The sequence below is a fragment of the Podarcis tiliguerta genome, assembly GCF_965153285.1.
Source record: "Podarcis tiliguerta genome assembly, chromosome: 3".
NCBI classification, from domain to species: Eukaryota; Metazoa; Chordata; class Lepidosauria; order Squamata; family Lacertidae; genus Podarcis; species Podarcis tiliguerta.
Window position 1 is genome coordinate 94,034,664 of NC_139536.1, and position 25,781 is coordinate 94,060,444.

Sequence of the window (25,781 nt, forward strand, 5' to 3'; positions counted from 1 at the left end):
TGGACAACTGGCATGTTGTAGCTCCTTGTTATATTTAAGAATATCAGTACAATCCAACATTTACAGCAAATCCAGCTTCCAAGGAGTGTGCTGCAATTGTTGCTAGCACTGCAGCGGCATCAGTGGCAGCAGCCAATGAATTGCTCGGAAGCTGGATCTGCTGCCCTTGTGGACCCTGCCGCCTAAGGCAGCTGCCTCACCTTGCCTCATGGGTGAGCCGGCCTTATACAGGCCTGATCCCGCAGGCTCTTCTTATGCATCATTTGCTATTGTTTCCTGTAAAGGTTTCCAGCTTTCAGCACGTTTCCAAAAAGAACAGCTGCCTTCTAATTAAAATAAACCATAAAAAAGAATAGTTTTGACAACAATCACCATGTTTTATGAAACATGGTTGGGATACAACCTTCACCAACACCCTTCATGTGAGCTGAAAACACTTCCATGGAAGCGGGGGAAAGATACCAGATGTCCTTCTGGTGGCAATCTCTTCTCATGGGATATGCCTCAAGTTTAACTTGGTGGGGATGACCAAGTTACACAACGTGGAACTGTTGTGATAATGGGGAATTGAGAAGCTGCATATGCAAACAGAAAACTGCATGCAATTATTTGGATTCCAGCTATCTCCCAACCTTTGTATTTAACTTGGCTGGTTGCCACAGGCAACAAGGGATTCTATGCAAGTGAGTGAGTGGGTTGGTAGAGGAGGGGCAGAGCAATGAGTCACTCTGCCATGAGTGCCCTCTGTTTCCATTGTCCACAGCCAGCATGGGAGGGACGGATCATTCCATACCTCTCCCATCAGTCCGCTTGGTTTCCATGCTGGTCACAAAGAAATGTGTGTTCCCTGCTCTGCAGCCAAAATGAAAACGCAACAGGATGGTGGTAAATGATGAACACCATTTGGTCGAAGGCAAAATATTTTTACAAACCTGCTAAGAGGCTAGTAGGCTGCAATTTCATGCTAATAACATTGTGTGTGTATGTGTGCCCAGGCTATTTTGCGGGCTTATTTACAAGGCTGGATTAATACAGGTAGTAAAGGTATTGCTAAAATACGAATGTTGTAGAGAAATAGCCTCTTAATAATTTGTGACAAGTATGGTGTGATTAGATATCCTGAATATGAATAAATCACAGTGACGTGAAGGTTCTATTGAATTCTTCATTGAGATGAAGATTTAAAGTTTTTTTCCATGCTAGCAGCAGAGTCACCATAGAATAAATCTGATCGGTTAACAGCCCTGGAATACCCAAGCCAAGATCTGCATAGAGGAAGGGCTCTGTGGCAGAGGGTATTATTTTCATGCAGAAGGTTCCAGTTTCAATCCCTGGCCTCCCCAGATAGGGCTGGAAGAGAACCCTATCTGAAATGCTAGAGATTTTCTGCCAGTCAGTGTAGACCATACTGAGATAGCTGGACCAATGGCATGTTCCTAAAATTGTTCTCATTTCTGCAGCACATAAACGCACACCCTTTATGATCTTTGGCATGGCAATCTCTCTGCCTTCATTCCTTATCTGCACAAATGCCACAGGGATGCCCCCTTTCTTAGCACTGAGATTGGGTGAGAAAATTAATACAGCAGCGCAGCCTGGTTCTGTACACCAAGTGCCATTAAGGAAATGGTTTTAAATCTTCCAGAAATCACAAAGGTAAACAGGAGTTGAAAGCATTTAGAAGTCCAAGGCTGCAAAACTAGGTGCCCTTGAAAACTTATTATGTAAACAAGAAACCTATTGGGAGAGGATTATAGGAAAGTCAGGCCAGTAATTCCTAAGGGGGGTGGGAGCAACGTGAAGACATGCTAGATAAGAGATTACAGTATGTCAATACAAAAATACACAGAACTATACGGCATAAAGACAGCTCATCCATATATATGGCACGATTCATTGACTGCAAGAAGAGTATATTTGCTATACATGAGCTTCTGAGAATTAATTTCCAGAATGAGCTTTCCTTCTGGAAGTATACAACCAATGTTATTTACACAGTAAATATTTTAAAAAGCAAACTTATGTTGTCAAAATATCATGCTGCTTCCTTATATGGCTGTGACATGACAATAATGTGACTTAAAAAGCCATTGGCCTCAGTGTTATTGTTCTCTTTTCAATGAAAAGTGAACAGAAAGGGTTTCTTCTAGAAGATTTCTCCGAAAACATTATACTGAAAGTTTAGTCCAGTTATTATTCTTTCTGGGAATGTGCTTTAGGATGTGAACACCTGCAAACAGGGCTTCAAAGAGCTTCATCAGCCGTGATGACTTGTAAGTATAATTTTATGCTAAGGGGCACACACCAATGGTGGGTGGGGTCAGGTGCAAAAACGAAAAGACTAATGGAAAGACAAATATATTTGACACCATAGAGGTCAGAGATTTCTACATACCTCTTCCAGGCAAGCAAGAGGCATTATCAGATTTCAAGGACACATTTCAGCCAAGCAAAGGCACACAAGGGGAGGGGTGCGGGCCAGGGAGAAGCCTGAGGACCAAAATAGAGAAGTCTTTGTTTCTTGGGTCCTCAATTCCCTCCCCCGTGCTCTGGAAATTGGTGGAGTCTACTTTCCTAGTTTTTGTTCAATATAAATCTTTATAACTCAAAATAATTTTTCTAAGGTATTAAAATTGAAGGTAGCAATGTTGACCCATTAGAAAAAAGAATAATTGAAAAAAGTTAAAGTAAACTTCATTAGAACCAACTTAAATGTTACATAGCAGTGAGCCCGTGTTAAAAATTTCCAGAATGCTTCTCAGGGTGGATGCTAAAAAGAAAGTAAGGAGACCTAGCCTCAAACATGGAAAGTCTGCTTACACATGAAAAGATGAAGAGTCATGTGCTCATGGAAAAAACAGGCAAAGCAACTTATTGCATTGCTCCCCTAACAAGCTTGAGGTCTGAGAAGAAACCGTAAGCAAATTTGGAAAGTAAAAAGATGCTTCCTCTCAGGCTTCTCCAAGTTTTTTGAGGTTCTTGCCAGGAGCAAGTACAAAGCAGCTAATAGATAATTCAACAATTAATTTGCTTGTTTTGCATAATTAGCAAACAATATGCATGCTACACAAACTAGGCTTCCATGGTTTAGGGAAATGTGGCAACCATAGGACAGGTATTTTGCCTCCTTTCCAGGTGCCTCCCAGTTGTCACTCCACCTGGGAAAAAGGTAAGAAGGAACAGACAAATGTAAAAACTAGAATTACCCGCCAATTCTGTTTTATTTTTTAAATCAAAACACACTCCTTTCTCTCTCAGTGGGTTGGCTGGCTCAGTACAGTTTGGCAGCAAAAAGAACCATTGAGGAGTAAAGCAGCTCTTCAGGAACCCACAATCTCGCATAGTCTTACTAGGTTTGGCTTAACGTGTCATATGAACTTGTTAGTCTTTTAAAAAATATATTATTATTTACATTTACCTTCCTTGATTTCCTCCGTCCAACAAAATAATTCCATCTCTCGGCAAAATCAACATTCCATAACCTTCCTTCTCTTTTGTAAACTAATCCAGTTAACTTGCCCCTTTCCATCAATTTCATGTACAGTGGTACCTCAGGTTAAGTACTTAATTCGTTCCGGAGGTCCGTACTTAACCTGAAACTGTAATTAACTTGAAGCACCACTTTAGCTAATGGGGCTCCTGCTGCTGCCGCGCCGCTGGAGCATGATTTCTGTTCTTATCCTGAAGCAAAGTTCTTAACCTGAAGTACTATTTCTGGGTTAGCGGAATCTGTAACCTGAAGCGTATATAACCCGAGGTACCACTGTCTTTTATTAACCACTCCCACTCTCTGGAGCTTGTTCATGGTCCATACTAGCGTAGCAGCTACATAGTGGCTTCAGATTCCTAACCACTTCACCCTCAATTATATTAAACAGAATCAACGCTGGGGAAGGTCTCAAGGTGGTTCATATATCAGCAACAGCCTATGTACGTTTTGCCCCACTAGTTGTAATTGGGCATTCCAACCACACATGCAACAATATGTGTTTCCTGCTGTGCATTACCAACATTTAAATCAATTTACAAAAAAGATTACATTTATTCTTGCAGGGGTTAAGTACCATCTCAATAGTAATTTATTTTATGCTTCCCTAATTAATAAACTTTGTGAATACCTTTCCACCTGGCTCCTAGTATTTTCCCACTGTTGATCTGAAATAGATAAAGGTAAAGGGCCCCCTGATAATTAAGTCCAGTTGCGGACGACTCTGGAGTTGAAGCACTCATTTTGCTTTACTAGCCGAGGGAGCTGGCGTTTGTCCGCAGACAGCTTCCGGGGTGATGTGGCCAGCATGGCTAAGCCGTTTCTGGTGAACCAGAGCAGTGCACAGAAACACTGTTTACCTTCCCGCTGGAGCGATACCTATTTATCTACTTGCACTTGACGTGCTTTCAAACTGCTAGGTGGGCAGGAGCAGGGACCGAGCAACAGCAGCTCACCCTGTCGCAGGGGTTTGAATCGCAGAACAGTGCCATAGTCCACCCCAAATCTCTTTCCCATTAATTCAGTTTGCTTCCCCATATGCATCAGTTTATTACAATTTAGCTCAGTTGGTAAAGCAAGAGACTCATTTAATCTCAGGGTTGTGGGTTTGAGCCCTACACTGCAAAAGGATTCCTGCATTGCAGTGGATTGGACTAGACGATCCTTGTGGACCCTAACAACTCTGCATTTCTATGATTCTATGAATTTTCTGATAGAATCCCCTTTGTTTAGCTTATTATTATTTTCCCCAAAGTTGCCTCTTGTCTAAATATAAATTTTGGAACCAGTATTTCCTACAAGAAATGTATTGTTTGAAACCCTAGTTTAGCAGTGCACAGTACGTCAACTTTCTTGCACTCTCACTAGGCTTGGCTTAGCAGGTTGTGAAAACCAGGGCAATCAATATCAAGCAAATGAAAAAAGAAAATCAGTCATAGAGATACTGTTGAGGCAAAATAAACCCGAAAGCCAATTCCCAGTCCGTCTGGGAAAATAGTACAGTACTTGAGACACTGTCAGGGTTATGACATAATACACAGTTGCTTACTTATCCCTGAACTGTGCTCTCTTGGCAACAGTAGAAGAATTGAAAAAACCTTTTGCCAAATCTTTATAAATAACATGCAGAGAGAAAATGTAGGTGTTGCTTAAATGTCCCCTACAGATAAAAATCAACTTTCATTTCCCAAATCAGTGATGTAGTGGTAAATGTTGATATGCACTGGCTTATCAAGGCAACATCCACAGCCATGCCCCAAAGGAGAGTCCAAAACTGTAGGCAGCTGGATGGATACATTATCATGCACACCAAAATAACAGAAGTGCATAGCATAATACCCAATGTATTATAATCAGCATGACTGCAATATTATACATGCTTCTCTGGGAGTAAGCTCCACTGAATTCTGACTGCACATTCAGTTTGTAAAACACATTGGGTTTTTAACAAGCAAACTTCAGCCAGCCAAAAGAAGAAGAGAAGAAGAGTTTGGATTTGATATCCTGCTTTATCACTACCCTAAGGAGTCTCAAAGCGGCTAACATTCTCCTTTCCCTTCCTCCCCCACAACAAGCACTCTGTGAGGTGAGTGGGGCTGAGAGACTTCAGAGAAGTGTGACTAGCCCAAGGTCACCCAGCAGCTGCATGTGGAGGAGCAGAGAATCGAACCCAGTTCACCAGATTATGGGTCTACTGCTCTTAACCACTACACCACACTGGAGGAAAGTTTAACAGAAAAAGGGTTGAAGAAGAAGAAGAAGAAGAAGAAGAAGAAGAAGAAGAAGAAGAAGAAGAAGAATTTTATTATTTATACCCTGCCCATCTGGATGGGTTTCTCCAGCCACTCTGGCGGATACATACAATAAAATGTGCGAAGACGAACGGGTTAAAGAGAGACCACTGAGCGAAATGCTTTCAGCTTCATTTGCATTTAGAATTAAATTTCGAAACAGAAGTGTTGTCATTTAAACTGCTAGCTTGAAGTAGGAATAACATAAAATGGGGGTGGCTAACCCAGAAGGTGGATCCATCGGGGCAAGACAAAGAAACTTCTCCCCTGCCCCCAACTTTGAGCTTTATCTCCTGATTTCAGTGCTGTGGTGCTCAGCACTGAAATCCCTCCACAATAAAAACTCTTTAGAGAGCGAGCAGGCAGAGGGCTTCTTTTGTCTCCCAAACTCATGTTGTGGTTCTAAGTGCCACAGCACTGAGTTCAGGAGATAAAGCCCAATGAAAAGTAAAAGGCAGCATTCCCCCCCCCCCCCCCAGAGCTGTAGGGGACACTGTGTTTTCTTCCTCACAAAAAGAGCTGTGAAGAGTAAATGGCAGTGTTTTCAGTCCTCTTTGGTTCCACCCCTAGCACTGGGTTGGGGATGACTTTATAAGAAATCTCATCCTGCCTTGGAAGGGAGAAAGAATGATCTCTCAATCTCTCTCTATTTTTATACTGCTCTTCATAAACCATCTTGAGGTAGTTCACAACAACAACACATTAAAACGATAGATCCTGCAGCATCCACAAAGTCAAGGCCAAAATTAACTGAAAAGAGACGTAACAACAAGCTGGTATCAAGTCCCAGCAGAGGCTTTGGAAAGCAGATACGTGTTTAGTAAGTGCTAGAACATTATCAATGACAGGGTCCAAATAATAATAATAATAATAATAATAATAATAATAATAATAATTTATTGTTTATACCCCACCCATCTGGCTGGGTTTCCCCAGCCACTCTGGGCAGCTTCCAACAGAATACTAAAATACAATAACCTATTAAACATTAAAAGCTTCCCTAAACAGGGCTGACTTCAGATGTCTGCTAAAAGTTTGGTAGTTGTTGTTCTCTTTGACATCTGGTGGGAGGGCGTTCCACAGGGCAGGCGCCACTACCGAGAAGGCCCTCTGCCTGGTTCCCTGTAACTTTGCTTCTTGCAGTGAGGGAACTGCCAGAAGGCCCTCAGCACTGGACCTCAGTGTCTGGGCAGAACGATGGGGTGGAGACGCTCCTTCAGGTATACTTATAGCAAAAGGGAGACTTTTCCACAGAGTTGGCACCACAACCAAAAACATCCTCCTTCTGATCATGAGCACAGCCAGGACGGCGTCTGTAGAAGATCTTCATGGCAGGGATGTGGTACAAGTAAGCAAGTAAGTAGGTGTGTGAACATAAATGGATGGACTGGCTATGTGGCCCTCAGAAGGGTGACTGAATGTCATTCCAGCCCTTGGTCCCCAAAATAATGTCATAAAAGAATGGGAAAGAAATACCCAGCCTTCTTCCTCCTTCTCTGACTTGTTGTATGCTAATCTGTCGCAAACAGGCATTAAGCCTTCCTAATCATATCTGAGCAAGGAGGGTCAGGCAATTACCTTCGTGTCGCTCCTCCTTTGAAAAAAAAAAAGTCCTGGATCTGCTGTGTTTCCCCTTGGAGCATCAATTCCATTGCAGCATATGCTCTGCATGCAAAAAGTTCCAGGTTTCAATCCCTTCTGTCTTCAGGTAAGGTTGAGAAAGAAAAACTAATGTTCAGGACCCTGGACAGCAGCTGCTAGTCAATGCTGAGCTAGACGGACATTGTCTAAGTTGATATATGGTGGCTTCCTATGTTTTTAGCGTATGGACCATTTATGTTACCGTCGTGCAGGCCATGTTCGTAAGAGTAAGTGCAATGCAGCTCACTGGGACTTAAGACTTCTGCACAGAATACACTGATGGTTCCCCTAATTTTAGAACTGCATGGAAAGTGATCTACTCTGATGTCATGACTGAAAGCCAAACTAAAAGGTTTGTTTTGTTTAATTTATTTACCACCTTCTAGCTTAAGAGAAAGCTAACAAAAGCCAAGAATTATGAGAAGCGAACATCTGCATGTTGCATAGTAAGGAATTATGTAAAAGAGAATGCATCCAATCAATCAGCAACGATATTTGTTCACTCTACACCCAATTTTATAAGTACAGTGATTGCAGAATTATGCCTTTAATGCATGATTTAATCATACCCGTCTATTTGTAAAGTGGAATTCATTTAAGCCTCTCTTAGAATTCTTGAAGAGACCTTGAAAATGAATAAGAATATTATTATATACATTTTGTTGACAAGTGGGCTCATTAAAAAAAGTATACAGCCACCTAAACATAGAGCAAGGGAATAAGAAGATAACCACAAATTTCTAAACCCACCATGGTTTGCATTTTTAGACTATTTCTTCAATATAGTGTGGCAACTTTACTAAAAATCAGATTCTGAGTAACTTGACAAGTGTCTCTTTCAATAAAAAGCCTTTTACAATGTGTATTACTTGTCAAAAGTGCCAACAGTACAGATGAGAATGCAGAAGGTGAATGTGATGCAGATGGAATGTTTAATTTTCCAGTTTAAAACTTAAAAAATAGAAAAGTATTTAGACAAAGAACACAGGTGAAAACTGATTGCCAGAAAACCATAGTGTTTGCTATGTATGACGAGAACAGAAATAGCTATACCATTTTGTTCAGAATCTGTTATTTTATATTTGACTCCCTTTAATAGATTATTAGCATGGTGGGCCGCTGTAATATTGCTAATAAGCTTGCTTGAAGCTTTTCTTCCAGATCAGCCTTTGAGGTCTTTTTAGAGCAAGTGTGTGGGAAAACATCTGACCCTCCAGATGTTGCTGAACTCCAAATCCCATGAGCACCAGTAAGCATGGCCAATGACCAGGGATGATGGGAGTTGTAGTTCAGTTGGCAGAGCATGTGACTCTTAATCTCAGGGTCATGGGTTTGATCCTCATGTTGGGTGAAAGATTATTGCATTGCAGGGGGCTGGACTAGAAGACCCTTATGGTCTCTTCCAATTCTACAATTCTATGACTGCATGTGCAAAGCACCAAGTCATCACTCATCAACTTATGAAGAAACCTAGCATGTCCAGTATAAACCTATGGTAAATTATTTCCCCCAAGACGCTAGTTTTTCAGGTCCAGGGAATGTTTGTTATAGAGGAGTAATGCTCACTTGGTATCAGCCAGAATTATTTGATCAGTCACCATGAAAGGCAGTAGGACCACTTATGATGCAGCTACTTTGTCAGTCAAGATGTGAGCTGGCTAGCAACTACATGGGGCGGTTCCTTGGAAGACCTATTTGCTCAGAAGAGTTGCAAAATCTATCCAGAAATGTGTCACCATATTTGTTCTTGGAACATGGAAGTGAGCATCCAGGCTTATAGGAAAGGAAGGGAACCAAGCTGAGTTGAACCCTTCTTGTGGAAGAAGGACCTGTTTAGATGTGGAAAGTGAGACTGGTATGAGACTGGGAAGGCAAGTGGTTGGTTCATCTGGTGGATAGAAGAGTGCTCATAAGCGTAGAGTGGTCCTTGGAGTGGGGTTGCTGCCTACGGTCGTGAAAGTAGGTTATACCCAGCAGAGCTGTTGATTGCTAATAAGGATAGCTATTTCACACACCCTGTCAGTCAGTGACATTAGGCAGAGTGAGGAAGCTGCCTCAGGAAGCAGGTCTGGGGGAAGGGCATGCAAAGTGTTGGAAAGATGGTGTTGTTAATTGCTGGTTCAGTTGAGGGGTTGGGTAGACTGCACTCTGCTCTTTATTCACCTCTAACAGTGCAAATGGTCTCTATGATTTTTTGCACATAAAATGCATTCTCTGTATATTTTAAGGCTTAACTATTTAAGTTAAGGCAGAGAGGGGTCATCTTGGAGTAAAATCTGCACAAGAAAACCCCTTTCAAATTGTCTCCCATTTGCAAAAGTGGCCAACTAAGCTTGTAGGGAAAGACTTCAGGAAAGGAGCTGATAGGGTTTCCCCATCAATCTTCTAAAGTTACAGTCCTTGGCATCTAATATAACAGAATTCCTATCAGTATCAAACTCTTGGCAGATGGTAAAGCCAAAATAAGGTCTAAGTGACTTCAGAAAGGTCATATTAACTATCTGGGCCAAGAGGACAAAGCCACAGAAACAGAAGCACACTGCACACCTGAATCCTAACTAAGCTTCTCAATGACCCTTTCTTCCTCCATCCTCCAGAGCCAAACTGATTATTTTTATTTGCTAAAATTATGGAATTGTGCTGTACCTCAGGGAAAGGAGGCATGTCAAAAGAAGTCAACTGCATATCATCCAATGGCCATATCTGATTAAGGGGTTAAAGAAGGCACCAACTCACCTCTGCTACAAATAAAGCTTTATTTCAGGTATGAACTCCCCAGGTGTCCCAGATTGCTTTCCCTGTTAAGTAAAGTCTTTCAGCAGGAGTCGTCTCATGGGACAGCTGTCTTGCCACCATTCGTTCTCTAGAGCTTCTAATTATCCCTTTTCCAGTCCAGTCTCATCAGGAGTAAATCCCATATACCATAGGGAAAGTCAGGGACTCACAGAGTGTTTTGGGGAAGCTTCCACTGAAGAGAATAAGGATGCCCTGCTCGGATGTCACTGGCCTGTCAGGCTTAAGTCTGGAACGCCTATGCCCCCCAGTGGACAAGGGGGGCTGGGGTAGACCTAAGCATGCTGGAATTCCCTCTCTGGCCCTACCCTATGGGGCTTAGGGAGATAACTTGCATATGGCCTGCAGCAGATGAGTCTCTCTCTAAAAAAAGCCTTGCTTAGGGCCTGGCTTCTTCAGCCTGCTCACTGGACTTGTCTCTCCTCTTGCGTCTCGAGGCCCCAAGACCCACCCCCAAAATAAATACACATGGACACTTATATTAGTTTAAGTTTTTGGGCAAAATTTTTGGCCACAACTTTATTGAAATACAATCACGTGGGTGATATTGGCTTAGGCATTGACTCCCCACTATAACTGGCTCCACCTCTCAGGGTGATCATCCAATGGGGTAAACCAAACGAGGGAGCAAGGTCAATGAGGACCAACCTAAGCTCACCCCGGGTTCCTGTGGTCCTGGCATGGCCCTAGCCCCTCAAGCGGACCTCGGACGAGATCCAGGACCCCCAGATTCCTTTAATGGAATACCCAGTTCCTGGAAGGGCAGGTGATGGCCGCACCTCCCCTCCCCACACTCCAACTGAGCCAATGCCTAACCGCCACCTTACAAGTTGTGACGATTTGCTAAGGCTAGGCGAAAACCAAATGTCTAAAGCCAATCTGCCAAATGGAAAAATTCCTACCCAGCCCCTGTTCCAAAACAGGTGACCCAAACCAAAGCAAGGCCAAGCGACTCTACCTAAACTAGGGAGGATGGGCGGGTGTTCAACAGTGCGAAGCAAGTGCCCCTCCTTGCGTCACACTGCCGTTCTTAAAGCCCCTGGGATCACACCACCCACTGGCTATTGGCTAAAATCGCCTGGTGTGATCCCAGGGGAATGGCCAGGATTTCTTGCTCCTCCCCCCCCATTTTAACCCTATCAGGTGAGCTCTTGGGTCCCACGCACAACCAGGACCCTCTGTTATGAGGATCCCATTTCCCTCTCTCTGAGGCTTTTATACCTTCCCTATCTCCCCATCATTCATTCTGCCTGAGGCATTGCAGCTGAGATCCTTCATCTCTCACAGGTAGAACCTCCAGGTGGTGTCCAGAGGAACCATTGCTTAGCTGGTGCCTGACGGTATAGATCAGGACCTACTTAAAGGGTCAGGTTCCAGCAAAGAAAAACACCGCATTCCAGTACCCCATTGTGTTCCCCTTCATTCTTTTTAATGGCATGTGGCAACAGTTCTTAAATACTGCCCTGTGGACAGAATCCAGTGTTGGTCACTGTGGATACCTATGTAATAAGAGCTTCACGCATATCACACCTTGCCTATCAAATTAATTCCTTGTGCCTACTCAGATATCTAGTACCTGTTCCAGTTTTACTCCGGTCACAACCACACCATACATTTAAAACACTATTACAACACTTTCACAGTCATGGAGACCCCCCTGGGAACTGTAGTTTGTTATGGGTGCTGGGAATTATAGCTCTGTGAGGTCAACGCCCCTTCACAAACTACAGTTTCCAGTATTCTCCATGACTGTTAGCATGATATACAATACTACTTTAAATGTATGATGTGAGTGAGATCTTAGTGGAGGGTTCTGTTAGCGCAACTGATTTAATTATCTGATTAAGTACTTGCATTTGCCTCTATAATAACCTCCATTACAAAAACATTTATAAAATGGTCCAGACTTTTTTCCTTCTTTAAAAAATAATAATGAAGCATCACAGTAAATTCAAGGTCAACACCTAATTTATTTTGCTTACTGAAACATAACTACTGCTTTACATGGGAAGCACAGAGAATATCTGATCCGTCCTATGAAGTGCCAAGAGATTAAAGTTTTTAAACTTTATACTGAGTGTCAAAGTATAGAATTTTCTGATATTTTTCAGTATGTTACAATCATACAAGGGAGAGAGAAACAGGCATGGTAGAGCATGAGACTCTTAATCTCACGTTTGTGGGTTTGAGCCACACGTTGAGCAAAAAATCCCTGCACTGCAGGGGGTTGGACTAGATGACCCTCGAGGTCCCTTCCAAATCTATGATTCTATGAACATTCAGACTACAAAATATTTCTGTTCAGTCAGCTTTGTTTCATTCCAGATCTCACAACAATAGAAATCTTTTTGCATTGTTTGACCTATTAGAAAGAAACGCATGAAATTCTGAGCATGGGGATGGGAATTACTTGAGCTGCATTTCTAAACTTAGAATTTCAGTTCCACAGAAATGCCAGTCCTGGTGGTGACATTTGGAAACCCCAGAACACCCCAGAATATTGTATTACATAGATTACAAGACACTGCTTACAAATGATTGAGCGCTCGGAACACTGTCTAAAACCAAAGGCTGACTCATCCAGTTCTGCTTATTGGAAGGAAAAGACACTCTCCCACACACCTTACCATGCATTTTCAGTAGGCAAACAATTAACATGGAATTTGACCTGCAATAGACACTGTACATGCAACTGAGGTCATGCTTTATACAGATATTAAACTGAAAACATGTAGTGGCGGAGCCAACAGGCATGATTCCTCCTCTGTTCACTCTACACAGAAGTACCGTATTTTTTGCTCTATAAGACTCACTTTTTCCCTCCTAAAAAGTAAGGGGAAATGTGTGTGCGTCTTATGTAGCGAATGCAGGCTGCGCAGCTATCACAGAAGCCAGAACAGCAAGAGGGATTGCTGCTTTCACTGCGCAGCAATCCCTCTTGCTCTTCTGGCTTCTGAGATTCAGAATATTTTTTTTCTTGCTTTCCTCCTCCAAAAACTAGGTGCTTCATGTGGTCTGGTGTGTCTTATAGAGCGAAAAATATGGTAAATTCTGCCCTTTCCTTATAAAATTCAAGAAAGTGGCATTCATTGAAAGTTACCCTTAGCAGTATGAAATGCTACAATATTTAAATATCTTGAGTTGCTGGTAAATTTCCTTTTCAATTTATTTGTAGAGCTAAAAACAAGGGAAGCATATAAAAACTAAGGAAAAAATATGGCAGCAGGAGTCATTAAGCTATTTGTGATGTTATTGGTTTGGAGTCCATAGATTTGACCTCTTTGTTCGGATGGAACATAAAATGAATTGCTACATGAGCAAAACCGGAGCTGTTTGACACAACTGCATCTGACTGTAAGCATTAAATTACTGTATAGCGGATTGACATAAAATCCATCTGGTGGAAGCATACATAAAATAGAACAGAAAGCTTATTTTGTGCCACTTTGTTGACACATCACTGGAGAACATAATGGGAGAAAATTAGACAAACTTCAACATAAGACATCAAAAAGCTGAGGGTTTTTAAAAAAATGCATCTGAATAACTTCTGCCGGTTTAAATTCCATTTCCTTGAAATGTGGCTGCTTGTCACTTTTGATGTATGTTTAAAATATAAACCAATTGCAGAAAGCATTTCCTTCAAGTGTTGTTTTTTAGGAAAGGTCCTCAAAGAAGGCTTGAGATGTGTGCTGGAGCGATACAATGGGAAAGAGGGATTGGGGGAAACGGCATAGTGGGGAGACAGCTTGCAAAGCCCTTGAAATGTCAGAACTACTGAAACACAGTTCATTCCCATGTTAACACTGCAAACGGACCATGAGAAGGTGACCTGGGAGTTTTAACAAAGCCCCCACCCCACCCTGACATACACACTAGTTGGGTTAGAAGCAGAAGGGTCGGCAGATCAGAGAATGTCAAGGTAAGTGACCTCAGAGCAAAATAAACATCCTATGTGCTGTCTATAGCATTAAGCAAGATAAGCAAGGTGCCTAAATCAGTTTGATTATGTTCCACACACTTAGTTTCAAACAGATAACTGTAATTATTTTTATTTAGCAGCAACCCACTGGACCGTGAGTCTCCCTGCCTGTTCCCCTTTAACTTTTGAGCCACTTTACTGAAAGGGCACAGTTGGAAAGCCAAGGAAACGAAAAAGAAACTGTGTCTGTGCAAAATTGCAACCACCACCAGCAGTTTACGTAGTGTTTGGTGGTGGGTTACCAAATCGCTCCCACTGCATGCTGCCAGATGACTCAAGAGTTTCAATCAGAGGACATTTCATATTGCATGTCAACCATACAGGTCATTGGGTGCTGAGTGGCTAGCAATGCCTTGGTATGGTTGGTGCTAATAACCGCAACCCAAACCAGCCACTGCTACCCATTCAGCAGCCACATACAGTGGTACCTTGGGTTAAGAACTTAATTCGTTCTGGAGGTCTGTTCTTAACCTGAAACTGTTCTTAACCTGAAGCACCACTTTAGCTAATGCGGCCTCCTGCTGCCGCTGCACTGCCGGAGCACAATTTCTGTTCTCATCCTGTAGCAAAGTTCTTAACCCAAGGTAATATTTCTGGGTTAGCGGAGGCTGTAACCTGAAGCGTATGTAACCCGAGGTACCACTGTACTTCCTTAGTGCTACAGGGGAAGCCCCCATGCCTTTGCTCTCACCCTCTGGTAAATGATGTTCGCTCATTCTTTCCAACTCAGCTGAAGAAGTTGGTAGTCTTGTTGTTAAACCACTGGAAAACTTCATGCTCCCTGTGGCTGTTGACCAGAGTGAGCTATCTTTAAAATGATCAAGGGGTTGGAGGAACTCCTGTATGAGAAAAGGTTGCAACAGTTTTAAATTTGGTTCATACTAGAACCCAGGGTCTTCCAATGCAGCTGAATGTTAGAAGATTCAGGATGATAAAAGAAAGTATGCACGGCTAAACTTGCTACCACAAGATGTTGACATAGCCCTTAATTTAGATGCTTTAAGACAGTATTAGACAAATTCATGGACAGTAAGGCTATCACAGTGTCTACTAGCCAGGATGGATGTTTACTACCTTCATAATCAAAGGCAGTGCAGGAGTGGGGAGAGTGTTGCTGTTCTCATAATCTGCTTGCAGGCTTCCTGCAGGCACCTGTTTGAGCCTTCTGAGAATAGGATGTTGGGCTACTGGACCTTTTCTCTAACCCAGCAGAGCTCTTCTTAACTTTAACACTATTTTCCCTTCCTTTGTCAAATACTACTGGAAATATACCAGTACTATATGTGACATTATTTTCTCATAATATAGAAAATAATATATTTAATTATCATGGCGGAAAAAGATTTGGAAAACCTAGAAAAAGAGAAGTGCTAAATCAAGTAAGAAGAAATAAGCAACTCAAGAGAGAGAGAAATGCCATGATTTTTTAAATGGAAGATTTATGAAGAAAAACAATTTTGCCTAGATCTTCTGTCTGAAGAAAACATGCAGATTTGTGGATAGGGATAGCAGAGACAACGAATGTTTCTATCATGTAAGTGAAAGTAAATAATGAGAGGGGAAAGGAAGGAAAAGTGAAGCATAAAAAGAAAAAGAGATACCAAGTGAGATCAATTTGGCACATGACTTATAAATATTTATTCCGCAAGAACTATCATCTTCAACATTCGCTTATAACTCCTGCTAGAATTCACATTCAATTATAAAATTATATCTGTATTCATTTATTTATAAACCAGAAAATGTTGAACTTCAAAAAGTTCAGAGGGTTATTTCAGAGAATGTTTGTTTCAGAGAATGTTTATTCCTGTCTAAGGTTTATCTGCGCTCAGTGTCATCCACTTAAGGAAAGATAAATTTGTGAAGACGAAGGCAGCAGATGAAAAAAAACCCTGATAAATCTACCTAACTCTTCATAGTGGTATCAAGGACAGTTTTCAGATCACCTTTACGAATACCTACAGTCAAATAGCTTGTTTTCCTCACCCTATGAACCCACCAACAAAGCTCTCGCAACTCTGAGGTGGGTCCCACTTAACCATTTTTATCACTGTTGATGCCATAGTAGGAGCCACATTTCACTCAGAACAGTGAGGGCAAAACTGGATGTGACACCATTCACGTAATTAGTACTTGTATGGTTTTTTTAAAACAACAAATAGGTGCAGAAGTCCTTGTGCAGATCAGGACCACTGTGTGGATGAAAGGTTAAAGCCCCCCTACCACTACAACCCTAGAGTCACAATCGAGTTTGCCCTTCATACTCCTGCTATTTATTCTTTTAAAAATTAGTGCAGTTGCTTATTATGTGAACAGTGCCACAGCTAGTTGGCTGCCAAGAATGGAACAGACAAAAATAAGATCTGGGTATGCTCAAGTATAGATAACATGATGTCCTACAATTCCCACTACCTTTGACCACTGCCCATTTTGGTTGAAGCTGATTTTGGTTGAAGTTGTTGTCTGTAACATCTGGGTGGCACCCCATTGGCTACGCCTACCATGGCTCAACAGACAACTTCATATACAGTGGTACCTCGGGTTACATACGCTTCAGGTTACATACGCTTCAGGTTACAGACTCCGCTAACCCAGAAATATTACCTCGGGTTAAGAACTTTGCTTCAGGAAAAGAACAGAAATTGTGGAGCGGCGGCGCAGCGGCAGCAGGAAGCCCCATTAGCTAAAGTGGTGCCTCAGGTTAAGAACAGTTTCAGGTTAAGAACAGACCTCCGGAATGAATTAAGTACTTAATCCGAGGTACCACTGTGTGTGTGTGTGTGTGTGTGTGTGTGTATAAGCTGGTGGAAAGATTTAACTGTCTGGGAATATCCTGACATTTATCTTCATTGTCATCTTCTTATACATGACTTACTATGACATGGTGTGACAAGATGATCTATTCGCTATCATACATTCTTGATGCTTTATATAATCAAGAATTCAGACAAGCACTGTGGATTGTATTCCTTTGAGTGATATCTCCAGCCACTGAACAGAAATCAAGTCCTTCAGAAGTATTAAACTACATGAGAACACATATTTCGTAAAGAGAGCTGTTGCTAATACACCCAATATAAGTAATATCATCTGAATCCTAGAATCATAGAGTTGGAAGAGACCATAAGGGCCATCGAGTCCAACCCCCTGCCAAAGTTAATCTGGTTAACTTTGGTTTAATCAACGCTACTTTTGGACGTTGATTCGTTTTTTTTCAGTACAGACTTAGGCCCATTCCCAAAGCGCCATTTATGATGCCAAGCTTTTAGGGGTCTCTACTGGACAAGTCATATCAATGATTCATTTAGAAGTCATATCAATGATTCATTTAGAAACCCCGCCATAATCTCATCTCAGACCACACACCCCTCTTTCTGAAGATGGTATGAAACTGATTTCACTTTCCACTTTTCAAATGTCTCCTGAGACCCCCACTTCCAGTCTGGGTATCTAAAATAATTCACTGCAATGTTCTGTCCAAAACCACACATGTAGAAAATACTTCACACCAGTTCTGGGCATAAGCAAAATTATAGCTGAGCCTTGCAAGTTTCACGCCCTGCAGTAGCTGTTACTTCTTTATTCTAATTTCAAAATAGTGCTACGATGACCACAGAGAAGTGGCAAGTGACCTCCTCACCTAGGTTCCGGGCAAGCCTTTTCACTTCTTCATTTTGACCTATCTCAGGCTTTGCTGACACTTGGTCTCAAAATGTCTTGTATCATTCTCCTTTATTCCTCTCCTTACTCTTTCAATTCAGCTGAGCCAATTAGCATTTCAGCAGGTTTGCAACTTCTAAACCTCATGTTGCGAAATTCAGCCAGTTCCTTTTGCCAGCAGCCATATAAGCAACTTACCATCAGACACCCTGTAGAGCTCAAGACTCGGTCACAGCCCACCTGCCTTATTTCACTCAAGAACCTCTTGAATAGGATGAGATGTCTGTCCAAAACTTGTGCAGTATCTTTGCACATGACATGTGCCTGCAACCACTGCCAGTCTTTCACCTGCGAATACTAGTTCAGACAGTGTGGCTGCCAAACATGATATGAACCCAGAGACAGGCAGACAGATCATAGCTCAGTAGAACATCTGCTTTGCATGCAGAAGGTCTCAATTTTAATTCTCAGCTTCTCAAGAGAGAGAGACTCCTGAGCCATTGCCAGTCAGCACAGATGATACTGAACTGAGCTAGACGGACTCGGTATAAGACAATTTCCTGTGTTCCAATAGATTTTACACATATATTGTATGTGCCGCAATCCCATAACCACTTTCCTAAGAATATAAGCCCTAATGAACTCAAAGGAGTTTACTTTTAAGTAGATAGGCATAGAATCGTGCTATTTGTTTTTTCACACTGGAAACGACTTTGTTTACGTTCCCCATTTATAGGTTAGCTCACTCAAAAGAGTAAAGACTGAAAGCTACAAGACAGGATTGCCATCCGTTACGAAGTAAATAATGTTAAACTGCATGCTATGAAAGCAAATATGAGGCACCTCTGCATGAAGGAAAATCCACTGATAAATGTCATAGTTGAGCTTTTTTTTTATCAAAAAATGTTTATGTGAATCTAGCATGCATGTAAATGTAACAATATTCAAACACCATTTCCCCATACATCTGCTAGGTTATAAAGAAGTGCTACTCTCAGTACCAATTATTCTGTGGTCGTAACAAAATCCATTAGAAATCCATTATTTTGTTCCTGTTAAAATTATGAATATATCTCTGGTGAGGATTTCTTCTGGGGGCAGGGGGGACCTTTTCATTTTTCTTCATTAAAATAAAGGCTTGAGGGTATTAAGTAATGTTCATCTATATTGTTAAAAAAATCTGTCTCTTTCCTTTTCCATTAGCGTTTTATAAAAACATTTAACATCTCCACTATGAGCTCATATAAACAACAGCTGCCCTAAAGTAAATAGCCTTAAAACGCAATGAGTCTCGAAGAGCACAAAGTTCAAATTTCAGTTTACTACTTCCATACGCTCTTTAATTTTGACTTAGTTTTATCTTAAGATATAAATGTCTCTTTTCTATGCAAAAAGACTCATTCATATTGGTAGCATATCCCGCAACCATCCAATTTCCCTGGGACATCCCGGAATTCAAACAACTGTGGTAACAAAAGGATTGATGTCCAGATGAAGCAGTCTTATATTGTCCTCATTTGAGCATAGCACCAAGCCAAACATGGCTTAATGCAAACAAGCAGTGGCGTAGCGTGGGTTGTCAGCACCCGGGGCAAGGCAAGTAATTTGCGCCCCCTAACCCGGGGCAAGGCAAGTAATTTGCGCCCCCCCCACTGCACTGTCCCTCCCCCAGATAGTCCCTCGCTCTCTCTCCGCACTGCACCGCACGCCTAGCACCCTCCCCTCCACAGTGGGCGGCGACCCGGCGGCTCGGATCGGATTTGCACAGCCAGCACTGCAGTGAGAGTGAGTGAGCCAGGTAGGGGCAGAGAGCTGCGAGTGCGAGCGCGCCCCCCCCGATGTTGCGCCCGGTGCGGCCGGCCCCCCTGCACCACCCACGCTACGCCACTGCAAACAAGCAAGAGTATAGGCTCCCAGAAAGGTGATTACAACCACTTTGTTCCTCCCTTGTTTTGTCGCTGTGGTGTTCCATATTATGGTTTGGCTCAGCATGTGACTTGAACTGAGGTTTATGGTTTAGCTTTCCCAGACAAATCAAGAGCTGTACACCATAGGCCAAAGCTTGGCTACAGTTCATGATCTGTTCGGAGAGAGTTAAAACTTGAACCTAGATTCAGATGACACTCTGCTAAACCAGCTTCTTTATCCATGATGACCAGTTTTTGCGATGCATCCAGCCCCAGCCTACAATATACAGAAAGAACACTTTATGCAACAGACGTTCATGCACAAAACATTTCTTTAACACGTTCATATTTCTCAGAGGAATTCAACACTGCCCAAAGCACATGCACGTGCTTTCATTAACAAAACTTTCACATTGCCCATTAAATAATTAAGTTGCTTTGAGACAAATAATCACAACTAACTCAATAGAAGATGCTTTCAGAGATCTGTCCCTAGCTGTTGTGTAGGATAGGATACCTCTATGCCCATAAGCCAAAGTTGTTGTTTTTGTATCTCTTTCTCTCTTTTAAAGCAGCACATTAAGTTGGCAAGTAGTTTTTGCTGCTGCTGTGATGGGGGGGGGCTGTTCCATGCCACAGCAAAGGGCGTCTATCAGGAGAGCAGAACAAATGACTGATGGATCATTTTTCTCTCAAAGGTCTCCATGTTTCACAGAACTTTTGGAACACCATTTCCCTTTCCTACACAAAAGAACATTTAAGACAGAAAGATCAATTGCCATGGACAACTCTGTCAGGCAAGTAAATTAAAGGGTATTTCCAGAAGATCATTTTTTTTTGTGGATGATTATTACCCATTTGTCACTGTTTGCTACTGCTTGTTTTTCTCAGTATGGGAACTGTGCCAATCCCTGTACTGATTACTGGTAGTGCAAATGGGCTGGTGAGATCCACGCAGGTGACACAACAACGGCATGGCATGATTTGGGACGACAGCTGATGGCATGATTTGGGATGCCATCTGGATACAGTCCCAAACTACAGTCTGAACCCACTGTGTAGCCTTAACTGCTGTCATTACAAAAGATGTATCCTCAGCCAAGAATAGAATTGGATCTGGGCACTGAACCAAATTGGAGGTTTCCAGAACTTAACCTAAGGCCACAGTTCTAAACATGCCTACTGGGTCATGATCCCTAGTGAATTCTGTAGAGCTTTACTTTCAAATGCACATATTTGAAACAGGCTGTAAACGTGCAGCCCTCACTACTGAAAGTGGCCTAGATTTTCAAAATACAGATAAGAAATGGATGTATGGGTTTAAGACAATATATTCTGTATTGCAGCATTGAAAAATACAGAATCGTTTATTTGATGCAATTATTCAACAACAGAAAAGATGCATTTAACATCTCTAAAAGCACATGTGCTGAGCTCCTGACACCTCACACCCCTCCTTCTTAGGAAGTGGCAACAATGCTTGCTTTTGGGAAGGCAACTGAGCAACCCTAATGGCTTTGCACGCATAAAGTTCCAGGTTCTGATCCTGGCATCTCAACTGACCAGAATCTCAGTTTATAGGGCTGGGAAAGACCTCTGCATAAATTGACCAAGGGGGGAACTTCACTTATTTTTCAGAGTATAGCACAAACTAACACTTCAGGTTAGACCCTATAATATTGCCCAAAACTGCCTTTATTGTTTCCTTTTGAAAATAATGGACTGGTGGGAGTTTTTAAATTATTGTAATCTGACCTAAGCACTGTAATCGCAATCAGATGATGTCATCTAAATAACAGTAATAAAGCACACACAAAGATTTTGCAGAACTTAAGTCAGAAAACTCTATGGGCGTAGCTAGGGTTTATTTTAGGGAAGGCAGGCTTTATGTTGGGGTGAACAGAACCAAGTTATCTGTGTTATAATTGGTTAGTTAGTTAATTAGTTTTATTTATTTATTTGGCTTGGGAGGGGGCAGCTGCCACCCCCTGCCTATGCCCATGTTTCCTGGATCAATGATCCAAATTTCTTGAGGTAATCCCCATTAAATATGATTTTATTCAACACTCCTTTATTAGGTCATTCTGTTTTTCTCTCTCGGTTATACAAACCTTACAATACAATATTAAATACTATTCAGAAGACCCACTGAACCTACGAACATGTATACAAGATTCCAGATTAGCAAATTTAATACTATGTAGAATATGAACTGTAGTTCCTCACTATAGTTCTCACAATGGAAATTCATTGATCCCCTTTAGGCCTTTACATCATATTTTTGCTCTGCTAATTAGTTGGACGTGAGTCATTTCCACTGTAGATATGGTAAGGTATTCATTTGTTCTTGTCATAGAAATGGGACACATTTCTGGCCTCATTATATACCTCCTTTTTTTACTTTGTACGTATCTATTTATCCAACTTTTGTGACTCATTTCATTCACATGGCAAAGTGGCTGTAGCACACAAAAGCTCATTTCACATTGTTGGCATTTTCAATGCCACAGCACACTTTCTTGGCTTTGGTACAACCTATGAGGATAGCTACACTTTCAGAAAGCATTCCAGTGAGCTGCATATCAGAACAATTTACACATGCATGACCTCTTTGGGGATAGATCTTATCCTTTAAAATGAAGATCAGCACAAAATTCCGTATCAATGCAAAGCACAGGGATGGGTATGTATTTGCAAGCTGTTCTCTTGCCCTCCATCCTGTCCTGGGATTGTTTTCCAGATCTTGCCTGAAGCATAAAACCAAAATAGATTGTTGCAAGATGCAGACCTCTACAATTTCTTCCTGGAAGCAGCATGCATCATCTTAATGATTTATTTGAGTGCCTACTTTCTGTGCCTAGCTTTTTAAATATATCCAAGCTTGTTGGCTACATCAGGAGAACCATAGTGTCAGAGAACTTTATACCGCTAAATTTAATAGCTCTGTGCTATTCATTAAAAATTCGGCAGAATGGAAGAAGAGGCATGCTTAGCTGCTAGCAGTATCTCCTATCCTCAAGGGATAATGTAAACATATCAAATTGTTCTATTCAACAAATAAAAATGTTACAGTCATGTTATTCTTGAAATTTATACTGACAAGTTGTATATTATGTTTCCATCTTACAAATAATATTTATGGTGTCATTAACCCATAGCACTACACAAAACACATTATTTTTCTCTCTGATCATCTTACAGTACATAATGTGCAGCACTTATGTACAGCAGCCATAAAATACTTGCAGTACAAAGATGAAATAGTTTTAATGAGCAAGTTGCTATATTAGAAATAGACATCATTGAATGCTCTTGCAAAAATGATATACGGTAAAGCTAGGGTTGCCATATTTCAGAAACTGAGGATCCAGACAAAATCGTTTAGCACATCACAATAGACGACTTACCCGTGGGGCAGACCCATTTCCCTTGTATAAGCAACACCTCTGACAAGTTTCATGTACAACATGAGTTTGAGATTTTCCATCAAAAATAAGGAGCTAAGATTGCTTAACAGTAGAAGGGTGGTAAAGGTGGATTCTGGGACTCAAGGTGGCTTCGCATGCAGTTATTTCCACCTAGACACACAGGTACACAAATTGCATGCATGTTATTGTTGGGATATGAGTACTACGCAGCTGCGAACAAGCAGCTGGATGTTTACATCACATGATGCGTCTAACCGTGGGACAGGATGTTCCAGGGTTTTCTCAGGGATTTGTTCTCTGTGTAATATGAGACCTTCCTGTTGCTTGTGTGAAGGAAGTCTAACCTTCCTGTTGCTTGTGTGAAGGAAGTGAGCAGACATGCTTTTTGTACAGTGCACAGTCAGAAATAAAGTAGAGATGAAATAGACTTTCTGACTATCAAGATCTCCCTGGTCTGCCTGGATGCCAGCCAGGGTAGGTCACCGGCAAACAGGCCCCGACAAGCCTGGGAGGGGAGCCAGCCTTTCCCGAGGGGGCCAGTTTCCAACAGTTATGGCAACTGCATGCACCATGCCGGCTCATGCATGCACTTTTACCCCTTGTTCCTTTAAAACTTATATAAGGGAGGATCCCATCCTTTCCCATTTGCCACTTCCAGATACAGTGGTGACTCTGGTTAAGAACTTAATTCGTTCCGGGCACCCGCAGGAACACCAGATCCTCAGAATGCTCAATCTGAGGTTTTTTTCCGGGGTACTGGAGCGCTCTAGCAGTTTCCCCGCCTTCAGTGCACCGGTGCTCTTTCAAACGAAAGAGCTCCCATCTGCCATAACGGGCGACCAACCGGAAGTCAACCAACCTGAAACTGTTCTTAACCTGAGGTACCACTTTAGCTAATGGGGCCTCCCGTTGCCACCGCGCGATTTCTGTCCTCATCCTGAAGCAAAGTTCTTAACCCAAGGTACTATTTCTGGGTTAGCGGAGTCTGTAACCTGAAGCGCCTGTACCCCGAGGTACCACTGTATTTGAAGAGAAACAAGAGGCCTCTGACAAAACAAAAAAACTTAAATAGCCCTTTCACAATCGACACCACATGCATCTGATTTGTATTCATGTATTGAGTCCCCATTTGGCCAGAGAAGCTGCCCTGATATACTAATGAGTATAAGGGATACAGGCACAAACATTCAAGCTTCGGGAGCAATTATATTATTAACGCTGAATTTGCTAAGAAGGACATGAATTTAATTGTGAATAATGAATGGTAAAAATGGTTCAAAGCGGAATGGCTGAGGGATAAGGCTCTTGGAAGTCTGCCTTGAGAACTGCAGTTCTTGCCCCACCCATCTTTGCATCTCAGTCATGAACATTTGGATATATGGGCCCTTGAGGGGTGAGCATGGGTTCATGCGGCTCTCAGACATTGCTAGACCTCTCCCAACATCCAAATTCTGTATAGGCTGACAGTGTGATGGCCTGGGAATCTGATTCAGAAGCTGAATCTGAGGAGTGCCAGCCTGCACAGGAGTCCCCGCCTCCAGGGTCGGCTGAGCTGGGGCAGGGGCTTGAGTCTGAAGGGCCTGCACCTGTGCCAGATCCTCAGGAGCAGACACCAGATGCATCCACTCTGGCTCCGGAGGTGATTGAGGACCCATTGCCTGCAGGTGCGCCTCTCCCAGCCCTGTCAAGGGAAGGTGAAGCTGCCCCTGGGTCCAGTAACCCTCCAGCCTCTCCTGAGCTGCAGAGGCTCAGGGCAGAGAGGTGGAGGAAACTGGGTTATCTCAGGAGGAGTGCTCGCCTTAAGGCCAGGAGAGGCGGGTCACCTGTGGGCCGGGACCGCCCCTGGCCTCAGAGGAGATAAAGGCCAGTCAGCCCAGTCCCAGGTTGCGGGAGCAATGTCGTTGGAAACCTGCTTCTGCCAGCACCCAGACCCGTTCTTCCGGAGTTCCCGACCACGCCAGGCTTCTTGCTTGGGACCCCGCTTCGCCCTTTGTGGACTGTCTCCAGACCCTTGACCCAGGACCGGCCTCTGACCACGCCTCACGGTAACCTCCCCCCGGGACCAGCAGAGACAGTCTGGAAGCAAACCTGGATTGTGTCTCTAATGCCCATGTGCTAATTAGCTCTGTATATACATACATAAGCTGTTTCTATAAGATCGAAAACCCTCTATTTTCAGAATTCCTGATTCTAGGAAATTCCTGATTCTAGGGAGGGAGTGTGTTTGTGTGCAACTTGTACATGGTTAGGCTCAGTACACACAAAGCTGATCCACATGTGGAGACCTTGGAGAGCTGTGTTTAGGGAATGGACACAATCCCCTTCAATCTACGTGGAATGTGAAGGTCTGTAAAGGACAGCCCTTTCACCTTCCACATAGACCAGGGGTGGGGGACATCTGACCCACAAACCATCTCAGCGCATCAGGGGTTCCAATTTGGTCCATGAGGTCATTTCCAACAAACCATGCCTACCCATCAGCTGGCACCTTCAAACCTTCCTCTCTGCTAGCTAGCAGGAAAAGCAGCACTTTTGAGAAGCACTTTTAGGCAGTCCCCAGCCCTGTTTCAGCTTAAACAGAACCACAGGGGC

The 25,781-nt window shown here is 42.5% G+C and overlaps 3 protein-coding genes across 6 annotated transcripts in view; 1 reads left to right on the forward strand and 2 right to left on the reverse strand.

Annotated features, from left to right (window-relative positions):
* TPO (thyroid peroxidase) overlaps positions 1-25,781 on the reverse strand; it is a 990,904-nt gene that overhangs the window by 225,301 nt on the left and 739,822 nt on the right. The gene's annotated exons all lie outside the window — the stretch shown is intronic.
* The window catches only part of SNTG2 (syntrophin gamma 2), a 204,359-nt gene that overhangs the window by 125,198 nt on the left and 53,380 nt on the right, over positions 1-25,781 (reverse strand). The gene's annotated exons all lie outside the window — the stretch shown is intronic.
* The window catches only part of SH3YL1 (SH3 and SYLF domain containing 1), a 458,321-nt gene continuing 455,106 nt past the window's right edge, over positions 22,567-25,781 (forward strand). The window contains exon 1 of the mRNA XM_083431744.1: positions 22,567-22,573. Within this exon, the coding sequence (XP_083287870.1) occupies position 22,573 (1 nt within the window). The 5' untranslated portion in view covers positions 22,567-22,572. The remainder of the gene's footprint in view (positions 22,574-25,781) is intronic.